Below are 16,201 nucleotides of genomic sequence, written 5' to 3' on the forward strand. Positions count from 1 at the left end.
GCTGCACCCCTGAAACAGTATTAAGTGGAAGGTTGTTGATGAAAAGAACCGGGGAGAGAACTGCAGTGCTGAATGAAGGTAATGAATTCACAAACCAATGAAAATGCAAGAGTACTGATGACACACCTCCAATGCAGTCTGCTACAAGAGTGGCTCTTCAACTGGATTTTAGCCCTGATACACTTTCACAATTCAGATAGTCTCAAACACTTGACACATTTCCCTTTTGAAGAAACCCTTTCTGCATGGGTTTTTCTTTCCTCCTCCTTGAACAAGTCAGACAGCAGCTTGAGTACATAACCACAGCTCTCAACTGCAGACACAGGGTGCCAGGCTGCCCAGATTTGCAAAGCCAAAACCAGCACACTGCTTTCTGCTGACAGCTGTAGGTGCAGTTCTAGAACAAGGCCAAAGAAAGCAGCATCACTAGAGGATGGATGTCAAGGAAACTTCTCAAAGTTGGAACTCTGCAAACAAGCCCAAAAAAACTTATTGTAACTACTAATTTTTAAAAAACTAATCATAAAGAGAATTAAAACTCTTCACAAACACAGAACCTCATTCCCACTACCATGGGTCACTAAATCAGACACAGCCCTCCAAAGCATGCCAGCACTTAGAGTGAGGGCCTGCAGAACTAATACATGCAAAGAGAAACTCCACCAATACATTTCAAGAGCTCTTTTTAGGATCTCCACCCAAGCGGTTCACTGAGCTATACTAGAAATAAACCAAACAAATGCTAAAGAGTGCTTAAATACATTACACTAAGCCCAAACTCCTACAACTGAAAACAAAATCTGAGACAAAACCAAATGGATGATCCTCACTCAAAATTGCGCCCTCAATACATATTTTCATATATAATTTAGGCTGATCGAGAATATGTAACATCTTCCCGGTGGAAAAACAAACAAAAAACCGAAGAAAACCCAAAACAACGTTTGGAGGTTATATACACACAGACAGATCAGCACCAGAAATGTCCCAGACGTATTTGTTTCATATGTATGTTACTTCCAACCACCGCACCGACGGTGCCGGACCCGTCACATACCTGCCCGGCAGCTCCGCCGTCGCGCTCGCCGCAGGCTAGGCCCGCCGCTTCCAGCCCCGGAGCGCGTCCGGCGGGCCCGGCGCTGCAGGGAGGGCTTGGGCCGCCGACACAGTTCGGCCACGGCACCCCGCCCGCCCCCAGTCTAGTACGGCCCGTTCGCGGCCCTAGCGAGAGGCTCGACCCGCAGCCCCGTCCACGGTAGTGTGCGCCTCCCCCTCCCGCCCCGGGCCTCACCGCCAGGTCCTGGGGCACCGCTCCGCTCATGGCCCTCACGGTGCCGCTCCGCCAGGCCCGTGCGGGCAACGCAGGCCCCGGCTCCGACCCTGCCGTCTCGCCCTCGCCCGGCCCCGCCGCCAGTAGCAGCAGAAGCCGCTTCCCCACGGGAGAGGCCGCCGCGTCCGCCATCCCCGCCGGGCAGAGCCGCCGCCGCCGCCGCCGCCCGAGTCACCGAGAGGCTCCTGCCCCGCGCTGGGCCCGAGCGCCGCCCGCCGCCGTCCCGGCGTGCACTGCGCGATGGACCCGGCCCCCCCAACCTTGTTTTCCCGGCCCCACAACGCCCCGCGCGGGACGGGCGGGATCCGGGCGGTCTGAGGGGCCGTCGGGAGGGACGAGCCCCGCGGCGGGGTAGGTGGGCCGATCGGCGGGTATGAGCCTTCCCTAGGCAGAATCTCTCACGACCGCCAAGTTCAAAACCTGGAATTATTGCAGAAATTAAGGAGTTTTAACCTAAATTTCGAGGTAAACATACAGAAGAACCAGTGCCCGCGTCTCAGGCTGGATCCCACAGATAGCATGAGGAACTGCTGCCGGCCCCAGAGGACCGGCAGCGCCGCACAGGGCCGGGTGCTTCGCTTTCCAGTGAGGCAGATTTTGGAAAGGCGTGCATTTAGGAATTACTTAAGGTACAAAATCAGTATGTTAATGAATTCAGCTGTTACAATTAGCTAATACATCTGAACAGTCGTCATGTAGCGTAGCACAATGTCCTAAACCTGCCCCTTTTCAATATGAACAACCACAAAATACTTAATAATCCTACAGTTTGAAAAATGACATGCGATTTTATATCTGTTTCTGCTTGTGCAGTAAAGGCACACTAGCACTGATATAAACTGGAAAGAGGAGCAGATGCTATACTCCATACCACCACAAGGATACTCTTGTGGAAGTAGGTTTTTCTTTCGCCTCTATTGTTTCTTCACTCTGGCAGAATCCCATTTGACACTGAATTAGCAACAGCAAAGGCAAATTGCTTGCTTTTACTTTCATTTATTCAAACGATTGTGCCAGGTTGTTTTAAGTAGATTACATTTCCTCTTTGTTACTTTCTAGTTAGAGGGATACAATGTACTGACTGGAATATGGGTAAGGCAATGCCCAAAGCCAGTTGAACAACTACCCAAAACTTCAGAGTATCAGCGGCATCAGCACTCAGTGCTCTCCTCCTGTGCTGTACAACATCTCTGAGTTTTGATTTACTACACACCACTAGATTTACTAACTCCCCCCATTTTTTTAAGTACAATACCTACATGAAACATTACTGAATGGTAGCAGAGCCATTGTCTTGCATCTAAGTTGAGTGCCATGGTAAATCCAAGATCAGTACTACATTCTTTGAAGACCAGTCTTTGCCCTCATGTCTTAAGTTTCTTTACTGAAACAGTAAGATCATCAGCTATGCACCAGAAATAGGACCACCATGTGAAAGATTCCAAGTGCTCCTATGCCCCTTCCCATTCCACCAGCTCAAACTCCCATTGCCACGATAAAGCAGACCAGCATTTCCCATCTCCCAAGCATGATGCTGGATATTCCAATGGCATACAGCACCAGGTGGGCCAACAGTGATAAAATACACCAATACTAGGGGTTTCCTAGGTGTCATTAATGATTGACCAGGACAGCATAGGCCATAAAGAATGAATTAAATTCAATTTATGAAATACCTAACTTTTCTACGCTAATTCTGTTGCACCAACCTCTATTACAAGTTAGAAAAATTAGTTTCATGGGCTGTGTGTTAACTTCAAATACTACTTTACTGTGAAAGCATAAAGACAGCTACTGCTCTTAAACTACATACTCAAATGGCTGCAAAACCAGATACCACAATTTCAGCTTGTGAGAAATCAAGTAACCATCAGTTTACATCCAAAGTCCCTTAAGCACTGAAGATGGCTTCTCCAGACTGCCACCTTCACAGCCTTGACTGATGGTCGTGCTCCAGAATACAAGAAAGTAATTTGCCAGAGTGGCTGATCCAGGGACCGATTTTGTGGAATTTACGTAATTTGGGCAAAGTGGGACTGATGCACTCACCTGTGTTGGAACACCTGGAAATTAACACACCTGTACAGGTTTTCAACCCTCCCTTTCGATATTGTATCTAAGGCTACCCCTTTCCATAGACAGCAGCCATGTTCTTTGGAGAACTTTATTAAAATATATCCAAGAAGTAATCAAACATTTTCTAATGAGCCAGGAGAGAACTGAAGTGAGAAAAACATCTGTACAGAGGACAGTGCTGTAAGTTTTTGTTTACATGCTTTATTTCAATGTTTCACAGTTTAATCATTGTCTACAAAAATATATTTCTGAAACTCTGACTCCTCTATAAAAAAAGCTGGTCAGCAGCAGTGACCCTGACAAACAGAATGTACCTTGGGATAGTGTGAGCACCTCCTGTAAGCAGATTAGTGCGGCTAGGGAACTCCTGCCTCACCCTGGGAGACTTCTGTTCTTTGGGATTAAAGCTCTGCACTAGTCCTGAAGGAAGGCATTAAAAAAAAAAAAGATACTCCACTTCTGTATACTGCACTAAGCTTGGGAGGGGGAGCTGCAAGTTCAGTGTAACACACAGTAAAGACTGCTAACAAAGCACTTGGCACTCAGGGAAAGAAAACCTCAGGATGCCTAAGTACTGGTAAATTTTTCTTTGAGCTATCCGTTCAGAACAGCCTTTGACTGGTGGTAATAGGTTCAGGCTCTCAGCAGAGGTACAAACAGCACACAAGCAGAGTAATCCTATAAATACAAAGAGAGTCCTTTGAGGACTAAATGAGGGTTCTGTTCATTTTTACCTCACCATTTTCTGCTGTGGCTTTAGTCAAGGGAAAATTACTGTCATATCCAATAACAAGCCTACATCATGTTGGATAGAACAGAGCCGCTATCAATGCTGTCAGCTTCAACTCCTTGGTACCCATAACTGGAAATATTTCTTGCAACATCAATCATTTAATTCCTATGCTTACTAGTCACTAGTGTATCTAGCCACCAAAAATATGAACTGAGAAACTCAAGTTTCCCCCAAATGAGATCTTTCCACTCTTCCTCTGGTCAGTTATTTGATGGTCTATAGAGATACTTGCAGTTAAGAAGAAAAAAAAATAAATTGCCTCTTCTAAAAAAATAAATCTATCTTGCATTGTGCTCTAGAAAAGACAAGGTCAATGTACTCTGATCCTCAAAGCTCGTAACTAGAAGCCCCTTACCACAAAATAATCTCAGACCTGAACCCCTAAGCAGGGCAGGAATCTTCAGCAGCAAATAAAGAGTAGTTACTGACAGACTGCTTCCCTAATGTGGTAATAGAAGATGAGCTCTCTGAAAACTTTTCCACACCTGCCTGTCAGAAGAGCTTTCTGAGACAGTAGCTTGTGAAATCTGAATTTCCTAGAGATTAGAGAACTCAGGAAAGTGCTGATGGTTATTTTAGGTACATCTGCAATCAACGGGCTTCTGAGCTCCAGGCTTTTGTTCAGAAAAAGTTCTCCTGTAACTCATGCCTACCACCATCTCAGTCTGATCTGCTAAACCTGAGCAGCCAAGGAGGTATATGAATTTGAAGTAGAATCAGCATCATCCACAAAAACACAGAAGCCAAGAAACTTCACAGAGACAAATACCTTATCAAAAAAAGACACTCAGCACTAGAAAACTAGTATTATCTCACTAATGCTAAACAGCTAAAGTGTAAAATCTGTAAGAAAACACCTGAAGTTTACTTCTTGACTATTTTCCTTTCTTGAATTGCTGGGGGGAGTAGAGAAGGGGAAGAGAAAGGAATGAATCACTGTATTAGTAGTAAGCCATTATAGAGAAGGCAGTATTGGAGAAAAATGTTTCACCAGGAAAAAAAAAAAAAATCTGAGAACTTAGTTATTCTGAAAGCTTTCCTTACCTTCCTAAACTAAACAGCCTAAACAGAGGATTTTGTCCATACTTTAAGTTGTTTTTCCAGTCTGCTCCCATCTGTTCAGCTTCCAGTCACAGACACACAACAGAGAGAATAATCAAGGGAGGCAGAGAAACCCACACATAGGGTATGCCTCCCGTATAGCACCTACTTTAATATATCCAAACAACATGAACAAATCAATCAGATACTGTTACATCTTGTGCATGGAAAGGCTATAACTGAAGTGTAACAAGATGAAATTAAAGGAAGACTTGGAATTAAAGAAAAATCTTCTCCTGTGGAACCTCTTTTGCTGAAGGCTCCCCACTCCTCAAAGAAGCAATGTGAAATGGAGAAGACTTGCCAGAAACAATCCTGCCTTGGCTTCAGGTAGAAAACTGAGAGTATTAATTCTCCTTTAGTATCACAAAGCCTATTCACGTAAAACAAACTGCTATCTTGCGTTGCCCTGCTGCCCTGCCCTGCCATTGAGATGTAGTATATCATAGAATCACAGAATATGCTGAGTTGGAAGGGACCCATCAGGATCATCGAGTACAACTCCTGGCCTTGCCCAGGACACCCCAAGAATCCCACCATGTACCCAAAGGCATTGTCCAAACACTTCTTGAACTCAGACAGGCTTGGTGCTGTGCCAGCCTCCCTAGGGAGCCTCTTCCAGTGCTCAGCCACCTTCTGGGTGAAAAACTTTTTCCTGACTATTAAAAGCTGCCTTCTCCACCAGCACAGACAAGTGGAACGTTACTTCTAGCTGATGCAATTATGCAAAAAGGAAAAAAAAAATCTGTATCTTAAAGCTTAGAATTCTAGCCTGATGGATCCCTTGTGGATAAACACTGCCATAGCCTATGAGGTACTTGGGTGCGAGGAACCAGCAACTACATCTGCACATTATTGCTACTTGCTGTCTCTCAGTGTGAGCTTTTCCCATTTCTGCATTTTCTTACCTTCTCCAAATTACAGACTCCAGGGTGAACTATTCTGAAGCCTCACAAACATGGTGGCCACCAAAATACATTTGATGACATTTTAATCGTTTCCAAATTATTTAAAAGGCTGGCTTTGAGACTGTTACTTTTAACTTCAGGCCTAGAACTGCATAGAGAAAACTTGGTATGGTCAAGAACTAACAGTGCCTGCGCTATGCCTGTTCTCACAGGAAACGTTAATTAAAACAAGCAAAGTAACACACAGAGCTTAACCTGGCTGCATTCTATCAAGGGCATAATGAAGACAATAGTCACAACTTCTCCAATTCACTAATATTTTTTCTAATATTCCCCATGGCTACACTTAAAAGAGGTTCAGCCAAATTAAATTTAAGCTACAAGTCACAACTGAAAAGTGTGCACTTAAGTCCGGTGTTCGGAACACTGAGGACCATCCCTGATCAGGCAGCCTCACTTCCATTTTCAAGCGCACAAAGACAGTTCCCTGTCACAGACAACTGAAGCAGATACATGGGAGAACTGATTCGTGAAGTCAAGGGGAGGCAAGGTCACTGCTGCCATGCCCCAGAGAAGGAGAAAGATTCATTAAGAAATTTAACTAAAGGGTTACAAAATAAAGGCAAGAGCTAAAGTTTGTCAGCAATGAAATGCATTCTCCTGTCCCATGTGAACAGGAAACAGTGTCTGTAGGGTGTTAAAGAAGGTCCTAGGAGGAGATGCCCTCCTACTTTTTTCTGCTGCCAAAGGAGGGGAGAGAAACACGCTGCTATTGGTCAGCAGGAATCTCTCTGTCTGCATCCAGTTTGCTTGTCTCTCCTGGGGAAGGGGTACGTGGTGCAGAGTGAGAAACAGGAGGGATCCCATGAGCTACAATCCCTTCCACTACTGGTGGTTCTGGTAGCCCAGGGTTGGCTACTCCCACTACTCCTGGAGGAAACCTAAAACCAACAAAAACATAGAAATTACAAGCTTGTCCAACAGAATTATTCAAAGGAAAAGGAGCCATGCCCTCAGACGTGCTGAAAACAAATCCCTCTTTCTAACAGAAATGCTCTGAGATAGAACGCAGGAAAAGTCTCCAGAGCTGAGGAGTAGCAGTGGTATCCTAATGCCAAATGACACCTGTTTGCAGACAGACCCAGACAGTCTGAGGTCACACACTAAACATTTGAAAACAGATACAAAATTTATCTCCGGCTGAAAACGTTGTGAGGCACTCTATGAAGGCACCTGGAGGGCTAGGAATTCCCTCCCCATCAGCAGGTGGAGTGTAAGCTGCAGTTATCCTTCACTGGGCTCCAAGACAGAAGAAGTAAGAAGCTGAACTAATAAAACAGCTAGATGCAAGATGAAAAATAGGAGAGTGACAGTCATGAATTGCTAATGAACTATTCTTCCATCACTTCCATTCTACTTCCCTATGCCCTCTTCATAAATACATCTCAACCTCTGTACATCTCTCATAGAAGGAAAGACAATGTATTTCCTGCTTTGCAGATGGGAGACAAACAGAAGGGAAGCAACCTGCCCACAATCACTTAACAGGTAAACAGATAAACTCAAATACAGTCTATTTAGACTACTGAACAAATCCACTGGATGATGTCTCAGTAATAGTCCACATCTGGGCTACAGGTAAGAACTGTGCTTTTTTTATATAGCCCTAATGATAGGCACAACTTCTAATGTCGAGTTCCAGTCCTTTTTTGGGGGCATTCAGCAGGCTTTCTTATATCAAGGTATCTCTTGGGCATGTCTTCCAAGCATTCAGAAATATTGACCAGTATGCAGCTGGAACTAAATATGACCAAGTACATGTTAAATCCTAGTAGAGCTTTAGAAGAGCTGCTGTTAAGTTTTGGGAAAGAGCTCATATAGAGTATATAGGAACAGAGACATACCTATTTGCAGGTACAAGCAGTTCTCAAACCCCTGGCCTACTTCAGCAGGAAGATATGCTTGGATAACCTATGTATCTCACCTGTAAGCTGCAGCTCCGTTGAGTTCTGGGTGGACAGTTGCAGGATCAATATTGGACCACTGAGCTGCTAACAGCAAGTACTCCTTATTAACACAGTTTCTCAAAGCGTCGGGTATGTGACCTGCAAGGGCACCAAGAATGACAAAAAAACCCAGAAAACAGGTAGGAGAGACTTGTTCCCTGCAGCATTTACAAAGGAAAGTAGAAAGGAAAAACACAAACTCTTTTTCATCCACCTCCACAGGATAACACCGGGTATGGGAGACTCTCCTCTAAGCATCTGGTGTCTGGGGATGGCAAGAAACTGATCCTTTCTTCCCATTTCTATGATCTTGTGAAAATTATTGCCACAAACTGCAACTGCCAAGCCTCACCTTTTTCAAGAGACAACATGTACTACTCAAAGAGAAAAGCATACAATAAAACTGTCAAAGGAAATATTGCAAAGGATTTGGAAGACATAGGTAAAAAGGCTTTCCCAGGGAGAGAAACAGCCACTCTGGCATTAGGCACAAGAATTCTCAGAAGGCAAAGATACAATTATCAACTTACTCCAGTTCCAGAAACCAGTTAATAAGTCTAAGTTTTCAGAACAATCAGCATAATCCTTGCAGTGAACTAACAAAAAACCACTAATTTGGCAGCAGCTGCAAATCTTCTTCATTACCTGTAATAGCTCTGCGGATCTCTTTAGCTGCATCTTCTCTGGATTCAATGGAAGCCTGTTCACTGTACCAGGCAGTGTGAGGGGTGCAGATAACATTGGGTGCATCTTTTAATGGCCCCTGAGTGAAACTGGAGGGAAGAAAAAGGTTTTTTCCAGAAGTGATAACCCCACCTGTCGTCTTGGGCATCACTGTAACCCAAATAACAAAAACAAACAAACAAACAAACAAAACCAACCAAAAAACCAACCCCAAAACAACAAAAAAACACCCCCAAAACCTCAAACCAACCAACCAAACAAACAAAACCCCCAAAACAACAACAAGACAAACGAAAAAACCCCACCAAACCACCAAAAGAATCATCCAGTGTAGGTGAACCACCAGATGCAGCAAGCATGCAGGTAACATTACCTGAAAGGCTCAGACTCATGCACATCCAATGCTGTTCCTCTGATTCTCCCCTCTTTCAAGGCTTGTGCTAAAGCTTTCTCATCTACCAGCCCTCCCCGGGCTGTGTTCACTAAGAAGCAGCCCTGACGCATCTGGAAGAAGAAAAATATTACGTGCATTGAGAATGAGACTCGTCACGGAAGCTAAGTGAATCTTGCGAAGTCTACTGGAAATGAGCAGGAGTCTGCAGTGACTAGATGAGGCCTGGAGGAACTAGGAGTGCTCTCACTGCAAAGCTTACCACAGGGAAAAAGCCTGCAAGCAATGCTTGAGAAATTTGTTTTAAAAATCAACAAACAAACCCACAAGACAACAAGGGCAAAAGTGGAACTCTCAAGTTCTGCACTCCATATTCATCCTACTACATTAAAAAAGAAAGAGGACATGAATCGTGAATCAAGTATCCAGCTATACAAAACTGGACTACAATGTCCAAATGCCTCTCATAAAAGCACTGGAAATCATTCATAGGCTAGTGGAGTTTAGCCCGAGACTGACTTTGCAGTGGGCTTGGGCAGAGAGGCTTTGGCAGTGCTGTGTAAAGCAATGTACACAGTCCCCGCCACACCACACCTAGCTCTAACCAGTGCAGTAAATTATTTTAAAGATAATTTTAAATTATAGAATCATCTAAAATATTCTTTAGAAAGGAAACTACTTTGCAAGAAGAGCCAATCCTATTCTTCTCTTAACATAAAATTCTATTCAGCACAAAGCACAGGCACCCGGATCCACACGCGCCCAGCCTCCAAAGGCAGCAGAAGGCACACAACAGAGGCAGCAGGATTCACACGCTCTCAGCCTCTGTGAAAGCAGCAGTTTTGGTTTGCATTCATTTCCACAGTGCTCTGTGGGGGAAATCAAGCTCCTGCTGCACCTGTTTAATAGTGAAGTCATTGATGAGGTGATGGTTATGTTCATTCAGGCTGCAGTGCAATGTGATGCAATCGCTGTGCATTAGTAGATCCTGCAGGGTTCCTACTCGTTGTAAACCCAAGGATCGCTCCACTCCATCCGGCAGATAGGGATCATAGAAAATCACGTTGAAGCCAAAGGACTTGGCTCGCAGAGCCACTGCCTGTCCAACTCGGCCTTCACAAAAGAAAACCCACAATCATCAAGGAAAGGTAAAACAAACTTTAAAGACAAGATACTGGGGTAGACTGGGAGCCTACACTGAAGTTTACTGCCAGGGCCCAAGGTATTGCAGCCCTGTAAACCCCTAGGATTGCCATAGGGATCCAGAGGAGGCTATTCAGTGCTGCTCCTATGTAGCTAATTCTAGTTCTTCCCCATGCAATAGCCAGAGCTCAGTCAAGAAGCAGTTGTTTTCAAACCAAATCTGGACTCTGAGTCAGAGATAATAATCTGGCTACAAGAACTTGGAGAAGGACTTGGTAGCCACCTTTCAGGCAGCTTTGTTACTGATACAGAGCCTAGCACACAGGGAAACAGTCACCGAGAAGAGCTGTATGAATGTTCCAATTCTTCTAACCATTTGAAATCGAAAAAAGAATACCCAATCCCCTGACATACACCCAGCTCTTGAAGATATCCAGAATAGGGCACTAGCATTCCTTAGGAGTCAGTGTGTTTCACAAAGAACAGCTGTAGAATTATCACTTTTCTCAGTATGTGATTCTTAGCTTCCCAAAAACGTTCACAGTTCTCTTTTCAGTCTAACAATTCCCATCACTTACCTAGTCCAATGATGCCCAAAGTCTCCCCACGGATACGCACAGCACCTCCAGCCACCTCTCGAATCTGTTCTACACTTGAGGCTCGATTCCCTTCCCGCAGAGCCTGATGTAGCCAAGTAACACGGCGATAGAGGTTCAAGATGTGGCAAAGGGTAGAGTCAGCAGTCTCCTCTACTGAGGAGGAAGGGATGTTGCAAACTGCAATCCCTACAAAGCCATAGAGGTCATATAAGATTTTAAGCATCACAATTCTAAACCAACATAAAGCTCTTTAAGCACAAATGCTGAAACATAATTCAGTACTCTAGAACTCAAGAAACACAGGATTCATTTCAGAACCTCACTCTACAACAACACAGATGCGACCAGTCATCTTTTCAATCCCTCAGGAAATACCATTCCTTCATAAATATCTATTTGATTAACACACTCACCAGAAAAACAAACAAACAAACAAACAAACAAACAGGCTGAAATGAGAAAACTGGGCCATACAAGTGATACAAGCAACTGACTGTTTTAAGAGATCTGCATTCAAAAAGATGCACTCCTTCCACAGATGCTCCTGATAGATTAACAGGCAGACTGTAGGAGAATTGAGACAGATGGCTGAGCTCTTCATGCCTCACGGTCCAGATGCTCACAGCAAGCATCAGCCTCCCCAGGAGCAACAATAAGTAACTAACTCATTAAATGCAGACAGAAGCCCCAGGAGCTTCTCTAAATCCATTTGAAGTTTTGCTTAAAAATAACAACACATAACACTCCCACTCTAGAATAACATACAGCCACAAGGACCATAAAACCCACGACTACAACTATCAGGTAAATTAGTAACGCAAACAGAGTTGAAGTTCTAGAAGCATAAATTACTGTCAGAACAGGGAAAGGTGGAACACTGTATCAAAATCTGGTAAGTCCTGAGCAGTCTATGAAAAAAAAAAAGGGGGGGGGGGGGGGAAGCTGGCCACATACCATTTCACTCCTGCTATCCTTCGTTTGACAAACCAGCCAAGAAATAAAAATAATTAGATGGAAAAATGGTCTCTTCCCAAATGTAACCCTAGCCACTTGCCAAACCAAGGCAACTCCTCTGCCTCAAAAGTCCACCACCTAGCTAAAAACTGGAAATAAAATCTAGGCAATGGTTGAAGGCATTGTTTTGTAAGCCTATTCAGAGGAGACATTTGGCTAAACTCAGACTGTGCTTACCCATGAGAATTAGGAGAGCAATGGCCACAGACAATCCCAGATATCTGACTGCTTTTCTCTCTCAAATTATTTCCAATTGTGCCATAATGCCACACAGACAACTCAGAGGACATGAGTAGGGGTGATAGAAAAACCCAGTTTCTCTTAGTCTCACTGGTTACCATCTCATTCAACTCCAGACAAGCCCCATGCATCCATCTGTTACATAGCCAGACACAGATTTGTGTTAGCATGCAGTATTATACCTAAATGTAAAAAAAGCACAAACACAGACAACAGCCCTTTGGTCTGAAGATTCAGAACACACAAGGAACAGTATCTTACCTCAGAATGAATTAAAAGGCCTGGCTAAGCATGAAAATAACCATTAATTGTCCATGAAAAAGCAAATCTGACCACGTGTAAGGGTCATCATACTATCACTCCAAAGCAAAAGTGGCAAGCAATGGTCTGATGGTGAAAGAACTTTTGACTAATTTCACCTTGGATTAATGAGTGTGCAGTGGGGGAAAAGGGAAATCTTTGAATCTGAACGAATCAAAGATATGGATGGTGACCTTAAGTAGAGAAACGTAAGACTAGGTTAGGTTCCAAACTCAGCACAAATATGTAAAGGCTGGATGAAAGCCAAGGGCCTTGACAGCAACTCTTGAGACTATTCCTTTGAATCATCCAGATGAAAAGGCTCTTTTGACCTAATTCAAGCACTAGCCCAATACACACTCTTCATTTAATAGCAATTCATCTGTTCTTACAGATCTGAAAATTGCAATGCTTACCTATTTCAGTTTTATATACTAATACCTGTATTTGATTTAAGCTTAACAAGACCTGCATTACATTAAGGAAGCTTTCGAATCCCTTACACTTGTAAAACTTGAAAAAGAAGGGGAAAGGTACTTAGGTGATCCATCTCACCTAGGGGACTAAAAGGTCCAGAAGTCTCACTCACATCTGTTTAATAAAGAGCAGCTTTTTGTTGCCTGATCCAGACGCTTTTCACATGCCTAGGGTTCTACAGGGATAACTAATAAAGTTTTGAATCAGAACTTATTTGCGTATACAAAATTAAGAGGAAAACTCATGAAGCATTTAGAGAGTTTATCCTGCATCAGCATTTGCAGGCAGCTTTCAGACATCAGCTTGCTCAGGGGTCACAAAAAAACCAAAGTCACCTCACCAAATGTTACCTAGACACCATATTCAGGTTCGTGAATCCCAAACAACAACAAAGACACCAACATCCATAGCTGAGCAATCTGAAAACTGAGAATCTTTCTTTTAAGCCAACTACCAGTGCCTCTACTGGTCAGCTTCCTAAAGACACCTGATACTGAGCAGCTCCAAATCTTTGTACATAAAAGTTTTTAAATGCACTCAGCTATAAAGCACAAAAACAGGTGCAGTGTTCCATTTCACATTCAATTCTGATCGCAACAGACACCTAATGGTGTCATCATACCTAATTCTGCAGCGGATTTGATGTCAACATTGTCGTAGCCACTGCCAATACGCACAATGACCCTGAGGGCTTTGAATTTCTCCAGATCCTGACGAGAAAGGGTAATGGTGTGATACATCAGAGCTCCTACTGCCTCATTCAGCACCTATAACAAAAAACAGTCCAAATCAATATCTGGTTTGGTTACCTAAGAGGCTGAGCTCTACTTCTGAATCTTGCACATTTTCTTGCTCACCTTTTCATGGATTTCCTGAGTTGACTGAGCATCACAAAATGCCACTGTAGCAACATCCTTCAAGATGGGCATCTCCACAGTGCAATCTCGTCCATCCAGGAGCGCAACCAGTGGCCGTGCTGGCATTGGGCCATTCACAATAGGAGGCCGTATGCCTATTAAGAAAGTCAGCAGGAGTGATTACATGAAAGACAAGAACTCTGAAACCCTCATCTGCTAGTCCAATAAGTCACTAATAGTATTTAGGAACAGCTTAGGCAAAGCAAAAGACAAGAATAGGAAACAAACACAGGGAAAAGAGGCTAGGAAAAAACTCACAACCACCTCTGCCATCACTTAATAAAGGAAAACAAAGCGTGTTTTATCAATGAGATAATAGAGGTGATCTACTCAGCAGCATGCCATCTTACTCCAGGCTCCTGAAACGAGTGACAAAGTCGCTTCACAGCTCCTCCCCAGTGACCTGCCCCCCCCCCCCATCCCAGCATGCCCAGATACTGTTTCCCCCTTAAGTGAGCAGAACTTGTACGTCCACAGAGCCTCCGTCAGTCACTAGCATCCGGCCCTTTCCAGAAGGCCGTAGGCAGCGCCTCCGCGGGCGACGGGGCCCTGCTCGCCGCCGGCCGGCCGGACGCTCAGCCCCACAGGCGCGCAGCGGCTGCGTCGGATCCCCGAGGCATAGGGCAGGTGCCGCTCCCCGCCGTCCGCTGCTGCCGCCGCTGACGGGGGGCGCCCGCCCCGCCTCACCTTCGCAGATCCGGTCCAGACGCTGCCGCTTCACTTTGTGCCGGTCCATGGGCCGGGCGGGGCCGCGCCGCCCTCGGCGCCGCGGAAGGACCCGAGACCCGTCACTCGCCGCCCGCGCCGCTCCGGCGGAACCGGAAAGACGGGACTTGGCCCACGCGAGAGGCATCGCCGCCACTGAGGTGGCGCGCTCTTCCGTTTCCGGTCCGTGGAGCTTGGGGATGCGGGGGGTTCGGGGCCCGGCGGGACGGGACCGAATGGGGCTGGGCCGCTCTGGGGTCGTTCGGTACTCCCGGGTCACAGCCGGCTTCGGGCCGGCTGGGGCTGCAGCGAATGGGCCAGGAGGGTGGTTACAAAAAGCTGGGAGGTGGATCCTGGGATGTAGCTCCAGGTCTTCCTAGGAAGCTCTCTGTGCATGAGACAAAACAGGGAGCCATTCAAAGCGGTTCTGCTTCTGTTTTGCCACCTTTGCAGCCGGGTCTGCAACACCTGTCCCGTGCTCCTGGGAGTGGATCAGCGCTGCAATACCCGCTCATCCTGAGAATCCACTGCATAAATCACGATAAGGACATCACTAAGCAAGTTCTGTACAGTTTATTGAAGAACAAAATCAAGCTATTTATTACACAAACGTTCCTGGTACCTGATCTGAAGTCCATACAGTTGATCTAGTTCCACGCGACCCTTTCCTTCAATACCTCCCACATTCCGTTCAGATATGCCACGATATGTTTTAATAAATCTGTGTGAGTTCCTTCTGCTCTATGTTGGAGTCTGGTGGGCAAAAAGCAACATGATAATTGGAACTGCCAGCTGGCGACGATGTGTTGGGAGGAATGGGTTAAAAGTAGATGACTGCCTGTTGAGGAGGACTGTAAACGCGAAGCTGGGAATAACCCTTGCTAAACCGGTGTGAACACTCCGGTGATCCTCTGGCATGAAACCAGTTTAATGGTGCCTGTGTTTCCTTGTGTGCCTCTGCCAAGGGGTTGCTTTGGGGATCCCCAGTTAGCTAGGGAAGGGAAATAAATTACTCTTTGGGGTTTAGCCGTGGGCGTGTGGCTGTTGTGGTTGCTGCCTGCCTGTGGTGACACACACTCAGGCAGTTAAACAATAGCAAGGTAAGAATGTTTGGCAAAGATAGAGTGCTTAGAAAAATGTGTTTTCAGGCCCACTGGGTTTGATGACCCCTAAATATCTCAGATTGTTTCATGAACTGGTTGAAATAGTGACAGAACCATGAAGAGTGACTGATACCAGGAAGCTGGAAGAGGCAAAAATCTGCCTGTGTGGAGACAAGAGGATAGGCGAAGGAATATGAATTCATGACCTTCCCTGTAATTTAAAAAAATAATAATCTGCTGCATGTAAATTGTTTGTGGCCATCAGTGAGATTACTACTTGTTTCCAACAGTTGTCAAGAATTAATCCAGTGTCTGTGCTATATGCAGCTACTACAAAAAAAAAAAATGGGGTAGTTTTACCCATTTGGTTTGCATGCCAAACCTCAGAGGCAAGCCTTCTAACACATTACCCAA

General features: G+C 45.0%; 2 protein-coding genes and 1 long non-coding RNA gene across 5 annotated transcripts in view; 1 reads left to right on the forward strand and 2 right to left on the reverse strand.

Annotated features, from left to right (window-relative positions):
• KDM3B (lysine demethylase 3B) overlaps positions 1 to 1,539 on the reverse strand; it is a 50,664-nt gene extending 49,125 nt beyond the window's left edge. The window contains exon 1 of one of the 3 annotated variants that reach the window (XR_006014050.1): positions 1,292 to 1,539. Coding sequence is in view for 2 of the 3 variants with exons in the window: in XM_042016095.1 (XP_041872029.1) it covers positions 1,292 to 1,462 (171 nt within the window). In the remaining variant the exon portion in view is untranslated. The remainder of the gene's footprint in view (positions 1 to 1,291) is intronic. The other 2 variants (XM_042016095.1, XM_042016096.1) reach the window with 2 other exon arrangements.
• Positions 1,540 to 3,480: 1,941 nt separating this feature from the next.
• Positions 3,481 to 14,832, reverse strand: LOC121658798 (C-terminal-binding protein 2). Its single transcript, XM_042016097.1, has 9 exons — positions 14,667 to 14,832; positions 13,920 to 14,074; positions 13,685 to 13,829; positions 11,011 to 11,217; positions 10,188 to 10,402; positions 9,272 to 9,402; positions 8,860 to 8,987; positions 8,193 to 8,313; positions 3,481 to 7,149 (listed from the first exon to the last, which is right to left on the reverse strand). Exons 1-9 carry the CDS (start codon positions 14,830 to 14,832, stop codon positions 6,978 to 6,980), a joined length of 1,440 nt encoding a protein of 479 aa, XP_041872031.1. The 3' UTR covers positions 3,481 to 6,977.
• LOC121658799 lies at positions 14,777 to 15,428 on the forward strand. Its single transcript, XR_006014051.1, has 2 exons — positions 14,777 to 14,867; positions 15,138 to 15,428. It is a non-coding gene; the product is annotated as an uncharacterized LOC121658799 (long non-coding RNA).
• Positions 15,429 to 16,201: the final 773 nt, after the last annotated feature.

The sequence above is a fragment of the Corvus kubaryi genome, unplaced genomic scaffold, assembly GCF_017639235.1.
Source record: "Corvus kubaryi isolate FWS band 111438036 unplaced genomic scaffold, C.kubaryi_AGA036_p1.0 split3-37374, whole genome shotgun sequence".
Lineage (NCBI taxonomy): Eukaryota > Metazoa > Chordata > Aves > Passeriformes > Corvidae > Corvus > Corvus kubaryi.

Excerpts from the sequence above, each read along its gene's own strand:
- LOC121658798 (XM_042016097.1), bottom strand. The coding sequence starts at position 14,832 with ATGCCTCTCGCGTGGGCCAAGTCCCGTCTTTCCGGTTCCGCCGGAGCG. Across the intron at positions 14,075-14,666 it reads TCTGGACCGGATCTGCGAAG|GCATACGGCCTCCTATTGTG; the intron begins GTGAGGCGGGGC and ends CTTTCTTAATAG. Across the intron at positions 8,314-8,859 it reads GATCCGCAGAGCTATTACAG|GTCACATACCCGACGCTTTG; the intron begins GTAATGAAGAAG and ends GTGCCCTTGCAG.